Below are 16,259 nucleotides of genomic sequence, written 5' to 3' on the forward strand. Positions count from 1 at the left end.
ATCTGATGTTTTTAGCGCGGCAGCAATGGATATCCAGTGTTCTTTGACCCTTAAGATGATTGGGGATATTCTTTCTTTGATTTTGTTGTCTGTTTCCATCTCCGTTGTTTTGGGTGTGTCTGTAGTGGTGGAGATTTTCCTCTTCTTTTTGATTTTCTGTGTGTGTTTCTGATGTCTGGTGGGTGCTGTTTTGGGACGTTGCATTTTCCGGATTTAGCGAATGTTCTAAGTTTTGTTGTGGCTGTGTTCTGTTCTTGTCTCTTAGGCCTTTCCATGCTGTCTTCTGTGGCTGCTGTGTGTGTGTGTGTGTGTGTGTGTGTGTGTGTGTGTGTGTGGTGTCTCATAAAGTTTTATCTTCCTTGGTCAGTTGTCGTTTAGTTTTCCTAGCCTTAAAAATTCTTTGTAAACCTCTTCGAATTTTGCTTCGTTTAGTGGTTTTTCTATAATCAGTAGTAATGTTATTTTATGCAGAATTGAAAAGTCTCACCTTTGTAGGTTTCCCGTTGACATTCCTGCTGTATTTGCAACGTTCTTTCTTGGTGGTGGTTCTGTTATATGGCATCACTGTTTGCTTTCACAATTCACTGCACAATTCAATTAATCATCGATCACACTTACTGTGACACTTCAATCAAAAACCGGATTCACCTAATCCAATCTACCAGAATACTGATTTTAAATTCTCTGCTAGCAGTACCTGATAATTAGTACCTAAAGGCTTTTGATCTAGAGGCCTTCCTTCCCCCCCCCCCCTTTCTGATGATGTTTCATAATCCCATGATATTAGTTCATTCCAAATGTCGGTGTTGTTGTTGTTTAAATAATTTACTCAACTACTTCAATGACTTGTAAAACCTTCACATATTCAAAACATTAATTAATACTTTGTTATCTATAACAGTAACAACATATACTTCCACCTGACCTTCATTTTTTTAAACTTTTTTTTACGCGCATCAAAAACATGAACAAAGCCATAAAAATCACTCGCAAGTTTATATTTAACTACGAAATGTGCTCACCTCCTAATAAATTAGGCTGTTTTCAAGAATAAGAAAAAGTTCGACTGTGTGCTCAAGAACTTTTTCTTTCAAACATATTTTTGTCGTCACTTCCACGCTGCAACAAATATATAAATATTGTAAGATTTTCGACTGAATTCCAAATGATATTCAGGTACGCGAACTGATTCAAAAATTAAATCGTTAATATATTGGCAACTGAGGCGAAAACTTATTTATAAATGAACTCGAAGCCATCTGCCCATCACAAGACAAAAATATGGATTTGTGGTCAGCTAGACTGCATGTCATGACATCGCATGTGAGTTATTTAAAAACATTTCTTCGAAACATTGGATTAGACCAGGCCTCATCCCATCAGTATTTTTGGCCTCATCCCATCAGTATTTTTCGGGAACAGTGTATGAGCATCCCCTCTAGTGTTTGCATGTTACAGTACTGCTAACAAAAAAGATAGTTCCCCCCCGGAGGGAGAATAGATGTAGCGTTGATCTAACGTGAAGACAAAGAATTTGGGATATCACTGAAATATAATGCAAACCAAATTACGAATACATTCAGGTAAAAAGTAACTCATTCTTACGAAAATTGGGATGCAAAAAATACACTATTCAAGACCGTACCTTCATCAAAGTGAAATTATCGTATCGGTAATAGAAAATTGAAAGCGTACCACGTAGCGTGAATACTATGTTTTGATTAATCAACACAATCACACTTCTGTCAATGAAATAAAAGTATTTTATTTATTTGAAGTCAGAATGAAAAACGCAAAGTTAACAATAAGAAAATGAAACTAGGAAATATTCAACAACTAAATAATAACAGAGTAGATAATAAAATTGTACCTTATTTGTTCCATTTTATAGGACAGCAACTAATTCAAAATCTAGTTGCGTTGTGAACCTAAAGCCAAAGTAGTTTATTTTACTTCACATGGATGGGGAAATACAGATCCCATGGCACATGTCTCACAAGTGAAAGTAATATACTACAAAAGAATCACACGAATTTTAGTTATTAAAATGAACAGCATATTACGTTTTAGACTCCATTTTATTTTTTGAGTTTTATTTTTGTATTAAACTACTGGCGTGGGAGGCACACTTGATACTTCCAATTCATCTGAATAATCCTAAGAAACAAATGTTTACATCGATACGTTTTTAAAACACTTTTTTTTTCAAGCGTCGTTCTAAACCATGAACCATTTTTTTGTGAATGGTGATTCACAAAAAAGAGTTCGTTAATATCCCACTGACAGTTCTTTAATTCTATTATGCAGTTAAATTCATGACGGAAATAAATCCGTTAACAATACTTCATGCTCGGTGCAATTATCTCAAGGAAATTAATTAAAAAAATGTCATTGGATTCAATTTTTCACTAAGTAGCATACAGAGGAATGCTAATAATGATGGTGGTGGCCATGATGGTGGTGGTGGTCATCAACAGGGAAATCAGCAAACCATCCGAAGGCTCCGTGATCGCTGGTGTAAGCTCCCATGTCTAGATGGCCATGAGCGTGGTATCCGTGGTGAGAAGCCGAAGCATCCAGATCTTTCTCTGCGTAGACTTCTTCGGGTTCACTCTCTGACGAAGTCCTAACAGTTTCAACAGGCATTCTGACTTCTGGCAATTCAGACTCCTCTGCTTGCAAATCATCGTCGATGGGCAAAGAAAAAGCAAGACATACCAGTGCCACAAGCTTCAGCACAAAGAACTAAAACAAAAACAAGAACAAACATTTAGTGAATGAATACACACTGTGGAAGCACAGAAATCTTTCCCTCGTTTTTGGGCATAATCTATCAGTAAATATTCATTAATTTCTGTATTCTAACAGTGTTAATATAATAAATTTTGGGCTAGCATAAAACTATAAAACATTAATTATTTTCATATAATTAGCATTCATTGGGCACACGCATACACAGTTTTAGGATTCCCCTCAATGAGAGGTTCAAAGTCATCGTTCCCAATTCAACACACTTTCATTTAGGAACACCCGAAAAGAGAGCAATAACTGCTAAAAGGCACCCGAGGGCAGTGGATTCAAGTGGCACATTCGTGTTATTTGTGGTTTCCCCTGAAGTAGAATGCGAAGGGCTGAATTATTTTTATTTGGAAAATTGAGAAGCTAATAAATGCCAAGAAGATTGGTGTAATTAAATGTTTTCCTTTTTCCCATTTTGGTCGCACAATTATGGTTCGATCATACAGCACTGTTTATGATCATCAGGTAAAATATAAAAATAAAAGACTGACTCTAGGTGGAGCTCCTCACACTTCTCTTGTTCACCATTCGCATGTTGTTTACTTAATTAGTGTATGTGTGTGTGTGTGGGTGGGTGGTATCGCAGAATATTTTCATTGTTATTCTCTATTAGTCTGATTTCCAGATCTCCCTGCAATCACAAAAACTCAAAGATTTGGTTTCATATCTGGGAGAAGAGCATTATAAAAATAGGTTGTTAACGTCATGGATGATGATGATGATAGCTATCCTGCATGCCTCACGGCGCTGCTTAATAAGGGCACACGTTCAGCCATATTGCGTTAGGCGCCGTCGCTACGCTAACAATTCTTGTAAGCGAAGGAAGTGGGAAAGAAGATTTTCCAAGCTTAAAGTGATTAAAAATTATTTACGAACAGCAATGACCCAACAAAGATTGGTCGGTCTAGCAACTATATCGATAGAGGCGGACATAGCTTATAATTTAAATTTAGAAGCGCTTGTAAACAGTTTTATTTTGCGATATCCCCGTAGAGCAAACATTTAGTTAATATTATTATGTAATCGTTTTGAATTAATGTTTCTCTTGTAATAAAAACAAAATAGCAATTGGAGATTTTCTTATATTTTCGTCTTATAATCCATCAGGAGCGATATTTAATTGTTTGCTTGAGAGCGCGATCTAATCTGGCCACAGCCCTGATCCTATTGGAACAGAAATCAAGGCACACAAAACGTTTGGCTAAAGGCAACTTACCCTACGAACAATTTACTGATAAGGGAAGTCATCATTCAACCTTACGTGCAACCTAAAAAATTACTGTCCTGCAGAATTTCAGCTACAAATACCCGCTGTAAGTATTGGAGAAGAATTGTCATACATGAGATTGCCTGCTGCCACTGGCAGCAGGGAATCTCATGTTCGGTGTGGTCTAGAAGGAAGGGGGGGGAGGTAATGTAATTGTGTATGTTGCCCAAATGGAGGGAATGAGAAAATAGATGGTAATTATCATGCCACTAGCTGTAGAGCTTAATGTATACATACCAGATGTATATATGGAAGTAGCAATGCGATTTTTTAAAAAAAAAATACATCAGTTAAACATAGCAAGATAAAAGGGCACATCTAATTAACAGGATATTGTAGATCACGACCGTATGTATGTGTTTGTCCTATGACCATTTGTCTGGGAGTAAAATAAATTCCTTAAAAAGGTTTAAACAATTAGCATTTGCTCCACTCTGATTACCTCAAGGGTGACCAAAAGGCTATAAGTTCTATTCAGAGACCAGAATCGAACTTATAATGGTGTCCCCGTGTTCCAGAAACGCAAAAGATGATAATAAATATTTAAAAAAGTCAATCTCAAACGTTCGGCAATTTGATTTTCAAATTTCAGGATGCTGACAGCGGCTAAATGAAAACCGCCATACTCGTGTGCATTTATTGAAACTGCTCGATGCTGCTGCTTTTCCACAGCTTTTTACTAATACTCATCTAACAGCAGTTCAATACTGTCGTGCTCGCTGTGTTTCATTAGGAGATTTTATTTTTTTTATATTTATTGATTTACTTATTTTTGTAGTAGCGTAGAAATTATCTTCTGACTGGTTTTAAAAAAATTAGTGATTTCTTGACTGACGCCTCTAAAAGAACATGCCCTTTCTTAATTCCCATCGTTTTCATTTCACTTTAAACAAAACCAGTAACAGTAATTTCTAATATCCATCTGTCCGTCCGACTTTATCAAACAACTTTGTGTGCCTTGATTTCTGTTCCAATAGGATTAGGGCTGTGGCCAGATTAGATCGTGCTCTCAAGAACAATTAAATATCGCCCCTGATGGATTATAAGACGAAACTACAGTATCTCATCCGAAGTCTTAGAAGCTGTCAAATAGCAACTACTGAAAAGGAATGGATAGCAATATACAGGTATTTATGAGACAGGATGGCAATATGCGAGTGTTTTTATTTAAAACTATACTGCCATTCGAGCCGGGTTTTTTATTATTTTTATTTTATTAATCTCTAAAATTTCTCCACGTCCAACATCAAATCCGCAAAGAGAGCATAGACCAGTCTTCGTATACATTACTTACACCAGGGCTGTCCAAAGCACTGCCCGCCTGTGGGTTTTGATTTCCACGAGCGAAAAAGATAAAATAACAATCTGAATCGAATGTGTATTAGATATTTTAATTCTATCACTAATCGATAATCGCGATGTTGGTAATTTTATTTGGCGTTTTTACATCACTGTACACCCACGTGTTTTTCAAATATTACACGTGTCAAAGAAGCATTCTTACAATGTTTTGTTACAACGTGCATGCTCCGGGTGCTCACGGGGAAAGCGAGCGCGCGATTAGTGTGTTACCGTAAAGGGAGAAAAGTTCGTTTGTTCAGGTTGTGTCGCTACTGCTCACCAAATTACTAGATACACATTGTGATGCGGCCCTCCGATAAATATATTTTTTTTAAAATGCGGCCAATGGATTACCTAAGGTTGGACAGGCCTGCCTTACACGATTTACAGGAATCACTCGCATCAACTGACTGGTAGCGCAGTAGAATTCATCAGTGGTTAAATTCAGCTGGGCCCTATGGGACCCGGCGACGGTACTTTTTTTATGCACCGGGCCCGGAACATTTTTCTGTTTTGTAACTTTTCTCCCTTTACGGTAATTAAGCCTACCGCAAAACAGACAGCAATGGCAGGTTATTAAGAGCATATGATTGGTGCGGTATTAACAAAAGATCGCGCGCCGGAGAGATAAAAGCAAGCCGACAATTGAGTTGAAATGCTAACTCTCTTCAACCGAATTCCAATAATATGTGAAATTGCCATAACAACATTCACTATATATATATCTTAGTTTTAACACGTTTACGAATTTTAACACGTTCTGTTGAATTTTATTGCTGCTTTGCAGCGAGCGAACTCACACAATCTAATTAATAACAATAGTTTTCAGTTAGATGAAAACTATTAGTTCAGTTAGATGCCTCAAGGGCTCACTTTAGTGAGTACGGGCATGGCAAACCCGAGGTACCAGATGCTGGACCATGCCTTACTTCATTTAATATACATTTGATAACATTTAGGAGTGGTAACAACAGTTCACAAATTGACTACATTTTGACTAGAAGAAAACATCTTGCTGTGACAAATTGTAAAGTAATTCCAACAGATCAAGTAGCACAGCAACACCGACTGCTGTGCACAGACTTTAAAATATGATCGAAGATAAGAACCTCTGGATGCCATGGGATGAAGACAATTAACTGGTTTTGATTAAAAGAGGAGAGTGTGAGGAATCGTTTTAGGGAGAGGGTGTTAGAGAGGATTTCGGATGGACTGGAAAGTGTACAAGATTGGTGGAAACATAATTCAAAAGTAATCCTGAGCTGTGCAATTGAGGTGCTTGGTGAGACATCTGGAAAGATTAGAGTGCAGAAGGAGGGTTGGCGATGGAATAATAATGTACAAGTGGCAGTGACAGCTAAGATGAAGGCAAAGCAGAAGTGGGATGAGTCAAGAGTGGAAGAGGACAGAGAGGTGTACAGAGAGAGAAAGCAAGAGGCCAAGAGAGTTGTGGCACAGGAGAAGGCCATGGCATATCAAGATCTGTATGATCAATTAGAAACAAAGGAAGGGCAGAGAAAAATTTATCAACTAGCGAAATGTAGAAATAAAGCAGCAAAGGACATCTTACATGTGAGGCAGATCAAAGACGCTGAAGGAAGAGTATTATGGAAGGATGTGGACATAAGAAACAAATGGAAAATATACTTTCAGGGACTTTTGAATGAGGAAAATGCAAGGACTCTCAGAGGAGATGGGCAGCCTTCTGAGGGGATGGTGCAGAACATCAGTAGAGTGGAGGTGACGGAGGCCATGAAGAGGATGAGGAATGGAAAATCGGTGGGCCCTGACAGAATTCCAGTGGAGGCATGGAAGGCACTGGGGGAAGAGGGAATTGACCTGCTGTGGGACCTGTTCATGAAAGGTTGCCAACAGGAAAATATACCCGAGGAATGGAGGGAGAGTACTCTTGTTCCCATCTACAAGGGTAAAGGGGATGCACAAGACTAAAAATTACAAAGGAATAAGGTTGATGTACCACACAATGAAAATCCTAGAAAGGGTTCTTGATGGTAGATTGAGGAAGGAGGTGGAGATTGCAAAGGAACAATTTGGCTTCATGCCTGGTAGATCAACAACAGATGCTATCTTTGGGTTATGGCAGATGATGGAAAAGTATCGAGAGAAACAAAAGGGAGCTACATCTGGCATTTATTTATCTGGAGAAAGCATACGATAGAGTTCCAAGGCAAGAAGGCTGGAGGTGTCTGAGGGAGAAGAAGGTTCCGGAGAAATATGTCAGGTTGGTGCGAGAAATGTACAGAAATGTGAAGACAAGTGTTCGGACCTGTCTGGGACAGACGGAAAGTTTTCAAGTAACAGTTGGCTTGCATCAAGGGTCAGCATCAAGTCCGTTTCTGTTTAATATTGTGATGGAGGTGGTAACAGAGGAGGTGAGAGAAGATGCGCCTTGGACAATGTTGTATGCAGATGACATCTTGCTGTGTGCAGATTCAAGAGAAGAAGCGGGAACTAAACTGGAAAGATGGAGAAAAGTACTGGAAGAGAGAGGTATGAGACTGAGCAGAAGTAAGACAGAGTATATGTGTTGCACAGTGGGCGGTGGCCAGGAGACAGATCTGGAGCTGGAAGGAAATGTCATCAGGAAGGTGAGAGACTTTAGATACTTAGGTTCGACAGTGGAAGAAGATGGAGGAGGTGAGAAGGAAGTGGGATGCAGGATACAAGCAGGTTGGAGGAACTGGAGGGAGATGGCTGGAGTGTTATGCGATAAGAGGGTGCCGATCAATCTGAAAGGCAAAATCTATAGGACAGTAGTGAGGCCAGCTATAACATATGCTATAGAAACTGTAGCCCTGAGGAAAAATAACATCAGCAGGATGGAAGTAGCAGAGATGAGAATGCTTAGGTGGATGTGCGGTGTGACCAGAAAGGATCGTCTGAGAAATGACTATGTTAGGGGAACAGTGAAAGTTATGAACTTAGGAGCGAAAATACAGGAGGCAAGGTTGAGATGGTTTGGTCATGTGATGAGGAGGGAGGACGAATATGTGGGAAGAAGAGTCATGCAGATGGATGTGCAAGGAAGGCGGAAGCGTGGGCGGCCAAAGAAGAGATGGAGGGAGATGGTAGAAGAGGATTTAAGGATGAAGAACTTGGATGTGGTGACAGCCCAAGACAGGAAGGTGTGGAGGAGACTCATTATCAACAGTGACCCCACTTAAGTCGTAGAAGCTGCAGAAGAAGAAGAAGTTTTCAGTTAGATACTGTGTTTGCCGGTGCAAAATATGGTTTTGCTTGAGTCTACATATACAGCATAGTTTCTGTATGAGGGGACATGTGATTTATTAATTAGTGTCGTTTTTATCCCAGTTGTCTCTAATTACACTATTTGTTGAGAAATATATTGCACATAGTGCTTGTATTTTATTCACTGACATAATAAAAGTACTTGTTTTTCTTGCCTCTGCAATATAATGGCTATTGGGGAGGGCGTGTTGTTAACTGCCGGAGCAAGTTACTATCGACCCAACTTAAACGTGTTTAAGCTTTTTTCATGTGCGATATATATGCGAAACTTTTTCATTTCTTTTTTCGAAAAGTAAATCAGGGGTACATGTTATATGCGAGGGCGAGTTATATTCGAGTAAATACGGTATTTCAACTATGGATAAGTATATTGATATCTTCTTTAAACTGAAAAATAGCTCGGATGATAGTGATAATGCAAAACGAGTTTGTAATGACAGTTTGTGTGTAGTTTCTGAAGAGAAAGAGGTCTGTAACGAATCCACAGAAACACAGAATTCCCATCAGTTGCAATGCGATAATATTAATACGCTTAATGAAAGGAAAGATTTGCTGACTTGCTGGACACCCGACCAGTGGATCACATTCAAAGGTAATACAATTGGTTAGTTTGTAGGAACATTTTTCTGTTTTGTGGCATTTCTCCCTTTGCGGTAATTATGCCTACATTATTGTGTTATTATTCAACAATTGTTTACAGCTTTGAATGTGTATATAAAGTCGATATCAACAGTAGCCTGATTACGAGCGCGTGATGAAAGGGACTGGGAGGTTTAGAACTTCCCGGATATCATCCAAAGGTAAATTCAATTAGTTATTTTGCATACAGTGTCTCGAATAGGGCTAAACTTATTCGTTTAGAATTTAACCACTGGCATTCATAAACCCTTCTCTCTCTCTATTTTCTTTAAAAAGGAAAAATTCCTCATAGCTAGTAACGAATCCACACACACACGCACGAAGAGTGGTAGTCAGTAATTCATCCTTTTTTTTTTTTTTTTTTTTTCATTCGGAAAATACACTTTATGTAAAATTGGCTTTCACAGGAACTAATGCTCTCTCGCGAGCATTCTATCATTTTTCAACAAAGTCTCCATCATTCTCTGTAAGCTTCAAAGACAGCCTTCTGTGAACAAAGTCATGCTTATTCTGAGACTGAGTGGGAACTTGCAAGTGGATTGTTTGGAGTGAGACAATACGACTAGTTCAGAGCGGTACGTGGAGATGCTGCAGTCACGAAATCGCATCCGCAGCGTTCGGCCCAACACAAATATGAAGGAGATTCTCCTCCTCCTCCACGACAACGCCGATCTCATTCCAGTTAGCGTACAAAGGATGCAATAAATGGCTGGAATTGATCTTCCCAATCCCGACAATAGCCCGACTACCACTTATCTGGCCCTCTGAACGATGCATTCGCAGACGACGAGTTTGAACTACAAAGGCTTTTATGGGGTCGGCATACAATGTCTCACTAACAGAGGAGGCAAAAGTACATAAAGAATGGTGCAGATTTTGTTCAAAAATGAGAGAATACTCGAGAATTGGAGGATTAATTAATGTAAAGACCAAAAAAAAAATATATTCTTTTCGTACCGTCCTTTGTGCATGTGTGTTCGTTGTAACCGAATTTCAGGATTTACATACCCGAACAAAATCTTTAACCAACTCTTTTTATGTTCGACAGCGGATAGAATATCCCCCTGTCGAACATTAACAGTCACTTCATAGGGAGAAAAAAAAAAAAAAAAAAAACATAAAAATGTTAAACAGTTTGGGAAAGACAAACTTGAATTATGTTCGAACAATGTCAGTCTGTGCTCAAGTTCTTTTTCATATTCTGTCCAACATACCCGGAGTTATTGAGGCAATTCCATCGCATGACACTGAAAAGTCAAACAATCAGTTAGTACACACTCCTTGACGCACTTTTATAAAAAGAAATCCAGCACAGTGATATCGGCGGACACACACAGACTAACAGATTGGTCTGTCGTGTCCAATCCAATCATCTGAGGATTCCGTGAGGAATTTTCGAAGGTGCAAATTCCAGTGGAGGGAAAGCATATTCCAACGGTCACATGTTCTTCTCTGGACACAGCCTTAATCTACTAGTGCTAGGGATGCTATTTTCGAGTTCATTTCTTATCGCTCTTTCTAACTTTGTATAATCAGCAAATCCGCCTTCAAAGCACCCATAGTATTAACGTTGATAAACGATAGTATAATATTCATTAAGTAGCCCAAGATCAGAGTCCTGCAGCACTCCATTTGTTTCCTTCATTCTCTCCAATTCAGTTTCTGTATTCTTTGGTATCTGTCTCACAACCACGCAGCTAAATTATTAATTACCCGTTCCTAAGCCATCTCTCAATTTATGTAATAATTTGTGGTGTGATATTCTGTAAAAAAAGCCATTGCGAAATCCAATAGTATCACTTCACAGTCAAGGCCTCATCCAACTTCACTTTATTATAAAATGTATTTCAATATATATAAAAAAGTTGGTTAAGTGTTACGATTAGAAGCAAGTCTACTAAATGTTGATTATAATCCAAATAATAACTTTGAAATTCAAATTACATTTAGAAAATAATCTTTGAAGAACAAAATGGATATTACGTATTGACCTAGATTTTCTAATAAAAATGAGAAAAAGCGTTGTGAATTCAACACCGAAACACATAGCGTTCATTGGTTAACCCGAATGCCTTTCACAATCATAAGAAACAAGCAATGAAATGAATTACTCGTGAAGTATATAAAAATCCCAAACTAAATCAACTGTTCTGCACAGTAACTGACATACATGTATAAAACCATCAAATAGGTCTTAAAAACCAATGAAAAAGTTACAGGATGGGCACAATAAACCGAGAAGTACATCAAGGATACCCAGTAAGGCCACTCTTCCCATTTAATATCTACATAGATAAAATAGTAAAATATAAATAAAATAAAATAATGGAATAAAATTACAAATCCAGCATTGAATCCAGATCGTGGAACTACACTTAATATTCCGTTATTTACAGTGATCCAAAAATCATGGCGATAAATGAGGATGAACTCAAAGATCAACATTTTCTCAAAACATAATAGTTCCAGAGATTTGGAACAGAAATATTGACAGGTAAAACGAAGATCGCGGATTTTAAAGAACTGCCTTCTGTGCCAAGCAAAATTTTGCAAATGAAATTTTGCTTGGCAATGATCCCAAAATTTCAAATTTCTTAAAAATAATAACGATTATCAATGATGCTTTCAAAACAAAGTTTAACAGTATACAAAAAGAGTAAGGTTTAAAATAAAAATAAGTAAAAGCTGACTTTATATTAATGGAGCTAACTTTTTTTTTTTCTCAACCAGTAGGTCTTACTCTTATTACTGTAAGCTAATATGTACTCTTTAGATGATATGCGAATGAGAAATCCTCCAGTCTCTACCAGATCAGCTAACTCGCCCTCAGCTGAAAAACAGAAAACTTATTCATGTACTGCTGCGAACTATAAGGCAGTGTTCGAACCGAAGGGTCATAACGTCTTTACAACTGCGTCCAAAACTTTAACAACTACATCAGAAATAACTGGAATATAATTTGCTGGCCCAATATTTTGTTCGTCTTTCTTCACTATCGTATTATTATTTTCCCCGTTTGGATTTACGAGATTGGTTACGAGTTTTCTGTTTACAGCTGCACTCTGTTCAACTATGCCCAGAGTACAATGACGTTCCAGTGCCTTTGTTCATGCTTTTTACCTTAAATCCATTATCCCTTTTAAAAGTGTGTCACGCACTTTTAGGTAATATTATAAAAAATATTATAATCAGTTGGGTCAACTTTCTGTACTGAGAATTAATAACGCTTAACACGGTTGAGTTGGTTGGAAGAATGGCCCAAGTGAGACCGGGCGAAACAGGTAAATAATCGATCAACACAAATAAAAGAGAACGAAGTCTTAGATTTTTCTGCGTACTTACCTGGACTTAATTTGGTTGCTAGTTACACAATACGATAGCAAACAAAATGAGCGATGTGGAGGAGGAGGGAGACACATGTACTGCATTGATTATTTGGCTGAAATAATCTATTCACACTTTATTTCACACGAAATGTTTAGGAGCAGCCATGAGCTGAAATGAAATCAAATCCTCTCATCTTCACCACCAACGAATAATCGTTGCTCGTGAGAGCAATTCGACGTCATCTTGGCATTATGAAGAGCAAAGGTTGACGAAACAAAGAACGGTCTCTAAGGTAGTGTTGGGATGCTAATTACACTCAACTCTTTCTGCCTACGAATTTCTGGATCTTACGTATAGCCGTTGCGCAAGTGGCGAGAAATCTGGAAAATAAATGTGTTATGGCTAACACTACGAATAAATTTCATCACAGCGTCTGCCCACAAGGCTTAGAAGACTTTCTTTTTCAGCATGGTTGTATGGAGTTTCACCCCCCCCCCTTCTTTTCTCTAATGGATATACCAAGAACAAAGTTTCGGAATCGCTCCATTGAAGGAACGTCGAGTTGAGCTTAATGAATATCCATGCTAAGGGCGTGTATTTCGCCCAGAATAACTCGTGTTCTCAGCCCATCCCAATTACCAATAAACTACGCATTACTTTTTGCTTAATAACATTTGCGTACTCAAACTGTTGGTACAACAAGCGCTAAATCTTGAGATGGGAGGAGATAAGAAGTGTGGATGCCGAGAGAGAGAGAGAGAGAGAGAGAGAGAGAGAGAGAGAGAGAGAGAGAGAGTATGGAATCACAATAATCGATTGTGATTAATTTCCCAGCGCATCCCGATTTTTAAGGATGTTCGATTTAAAGAAACATCGAAAATGCAGTTTAAATCCTTATAATTGGTATGAAGGTCATATCAACATCGGCTAAAGCACGAGCATCAACATGCACGATGTTTTTACATTTGTGTCCTATTAATAGATGTTCTTAACATGTAAACGCAAGAAGCTCAGGTTTACACGAGCCACTTGGCTGGAAAGACCCATGTCCGAATTCCCTCTATGAGGTGATGTACTTTTATCACGTTTTCAGTCAAATGGCGAGTTGGTCGGTCTCATACGGTGTTCGAGGATTTTTCCTAACGGAAATTCGGGTTTGTAGTCCCTTAAAGCAGGCAAACCGGCTAGAAGAACACACGCAATATACACACAAAGGACACTACGGGAATAAGGATTAACCACCCTATGCTGTCGGATTTGCTTTCGCCTGTACTGTAAAGTGTGGGTATACACGTACGTGTAAATCGAGGTGTAACTTATTGTACACTACTTTAAAATATGTACAAAATTATCGACGATGAATTAAATGAATAATAAATAACAAAAGTGAAAAATTAGGATTCGATTAGGGAATATCCTGTGCTGATTTGTGGTAAAGAAATAATAGAAAAAAAAAAACAATAGAATATAACCAACCAATATTTACTGTTTCTTTGACCTAAATAGAATCAAATTACAGTATGGCTTGAGTAGTAGATCTAGAAATATACCACTGCAAATTATCGAAACGATCTCTCTCTCTCTCTCTCTCTCTCTTTCACACACACACACAAAGAATTTGTAATAAAATATCAACAAATATGAAGAAAATCCCTATATGGAAAAAGGATCAGATAAGGCAATGAGTTTTCAAATCCATATTTAACATAATTATGAAAGAAATAATAACAGAATTTAAAAAAACAAATTAAATTGGGTTAAAAAAATTGGTTGTATATTACTATATTATACTTGCAAGAAATGAATGATATTCAAAGTAATTATTTAAATCCGAGGTATATGTAGCAGCTTACATGGAAACGTCAACTGAGAAATCAAAATCAACTGTAATTGCAGAACTGATAAGATGTAAATGGGAAAAAATAAAGGAACAAGTAATACTAAGGATAACTGTTAACAGAGAAAATGTGACACAGAATGAAGTAAAAGAACAGTCCCTGAAGGCTGATAAAATATCGGAATGTCTCAATTGATTTACGGAAAAATAAAGATCTAACAGAAGAAACAAAAGTACGAATATATAAATCAGTAGTCCGATCAATGTTGACGTATGCAAGAACAGGAACATCCAAAATACAACAGAGAAATACGACATCCGAAATGAAAAAAAAACTCATAAAACCAAACTTGATGAAATAAAAAACGAAAACAGTTATGAAGAATGTCGGTTACAAACCATGAATGAATGGAGAAAACAGAGAAGATCACAATACAAACAGAATGGATTCAAATCAAATCGTTCAAATAGACCCGCTTTTGTTTTAAAAAGGAGAAAGTCAATCGGCAAACTAAAAAAGCTATGGATAAATTGTGTGCATTGAAGTATTGCAAATGCTAGACACTGAGTTTAAAGCGAGAGGAAGCATAATAAACTTAGTTCAAATTAATTACCATGTAGTCCATGTATTAATTCCAACTCCAATTCCCCCCAACACACACCACTATCACCCAAATTTTGGTATTTCTGGGAACCATTACACGCATCGTACTATTCTTCAAATATAAACACGGGCTACAAAAATGAAGTCGCTTTTTAATCGGCATGACAATTCCGATGTTGTAAACAGATTCATCGGACGATCTATATTCGACGAGAACTTCTAGCCATATGAAATAAGTGGAAATTTGGACAGAGCTGTCAAATCAAAGGTATATCAGCATAAAGTTCCTAAAGATGCTGTAAAAATACAAACAGTAGTTGCTAACAAAAATGCAGGTTTACTTACCACAGTCTTAGCCATTTTGTAGTATCGTTTGTTTTTCCACAAGCAGGTGAACAGGACAAAGCTTGAGATTTTCAGCAAGGTATTGAACTTATATAGAAGCGAAGTTAACACGGTATCACTCAGAGATATCATATTTCGCAGTATGTCACTAAAAACACAGTTTAAGGCGGGGGGGGATACGGTTAGTCAAGTGTGAATAGGAGATTCACGCGAAGCTAAAAATACACTCGAGAAACTCGTCTGGATTGTAACACTTCTGCACGCATTTCATAAGGAAGCCCAGCCGATAGTTTTTTAAGCATTTATAACACAGTTTTAAAATTTCACCAACGACTTGGGGACCCACTTTCGTTTTAAAGAGCCTAAATGAAAAGAGAAAAAACAAAAATGTGGTTCGTAAATATTTTAAAACGTCCTGCTTTTCACGGTGCATTGCCAATCGACAATTGCGTGGGTAAAGCAGGGACGCCTCCCTTACGCAAAAACAAGGCGAAGTTCTCTGAACGTGTGAATAGCGAGTGAGAATCTAACGAAGCATGAAGACGTTAAGATTTCAAAGTTTCGTTTGTACTCTCTTTCACTTTTTTTTAAAACTTCCTGAAATAATCTTAACATTTCCGTATCGATTTTTAAATGCGATATTGCTTGTCACACACGTCCTGAACTGCTAGCTGTTACATTTTATCGTTCCGGTCTAAGCACTTCATGTAGGAACATTTTTCTTTTTTAAAACTGACATCAGATTTTTTTTTCTTGCTTTTTTGTTGTAAATCGTTTGCTAAATATAATTCCGTATTACTCTCCCAAAATAATGAAATCGACTGGAGCAA

At 37.7% G+C, this 16,259-nt stretch overlaps 1 protein-coding gene across 1 annotated transcript; it reads right to left on the reverse strand.

Moving 5' to 3' along the window:
• Positions 1-1,777: 1,777 nt before the first annotated feature.
• LOC150104388 (uncharacterized) lies at positions 1,778-15,675 on the reverse strand. The gene is made up of 2 exons (XM_090397019.1): positions 15,430-15,675; positions 1,778-2,745 (listed from the first exon to the last, which is right to left on the reverse strand). The coding sequence occupies exons 1-2, from the start codon at positions 15,559-15,561 to the stop codon at positions 2,431-2,433; spliced, it is 447 nt and encodes a 148-aa protein (XP_090253145.1). The 5' UTR covers positions 15,562-15,675; the 3' UTR covers positions 1,778-2,430.
• Between the last annotated feature and the right edge of the window lie 584 nt (positions 15,676-16,259).

This window comes from Typopeltis vanoorti, chromosome 8 (assembly GCF_054136105.1).
Source record: "Typopeltis vanoorti isolate ZY-2024b chromosome 8, IOZ_Tvanoo_1.0, whole genome shotgun sequence".
Lineage (NCBI taxonomy): Eukaryota > Metazoa > Arthropoda > Arachnida > Uropygi > Thelyphonidae > Typopeltis > Typopeltis vanoorti.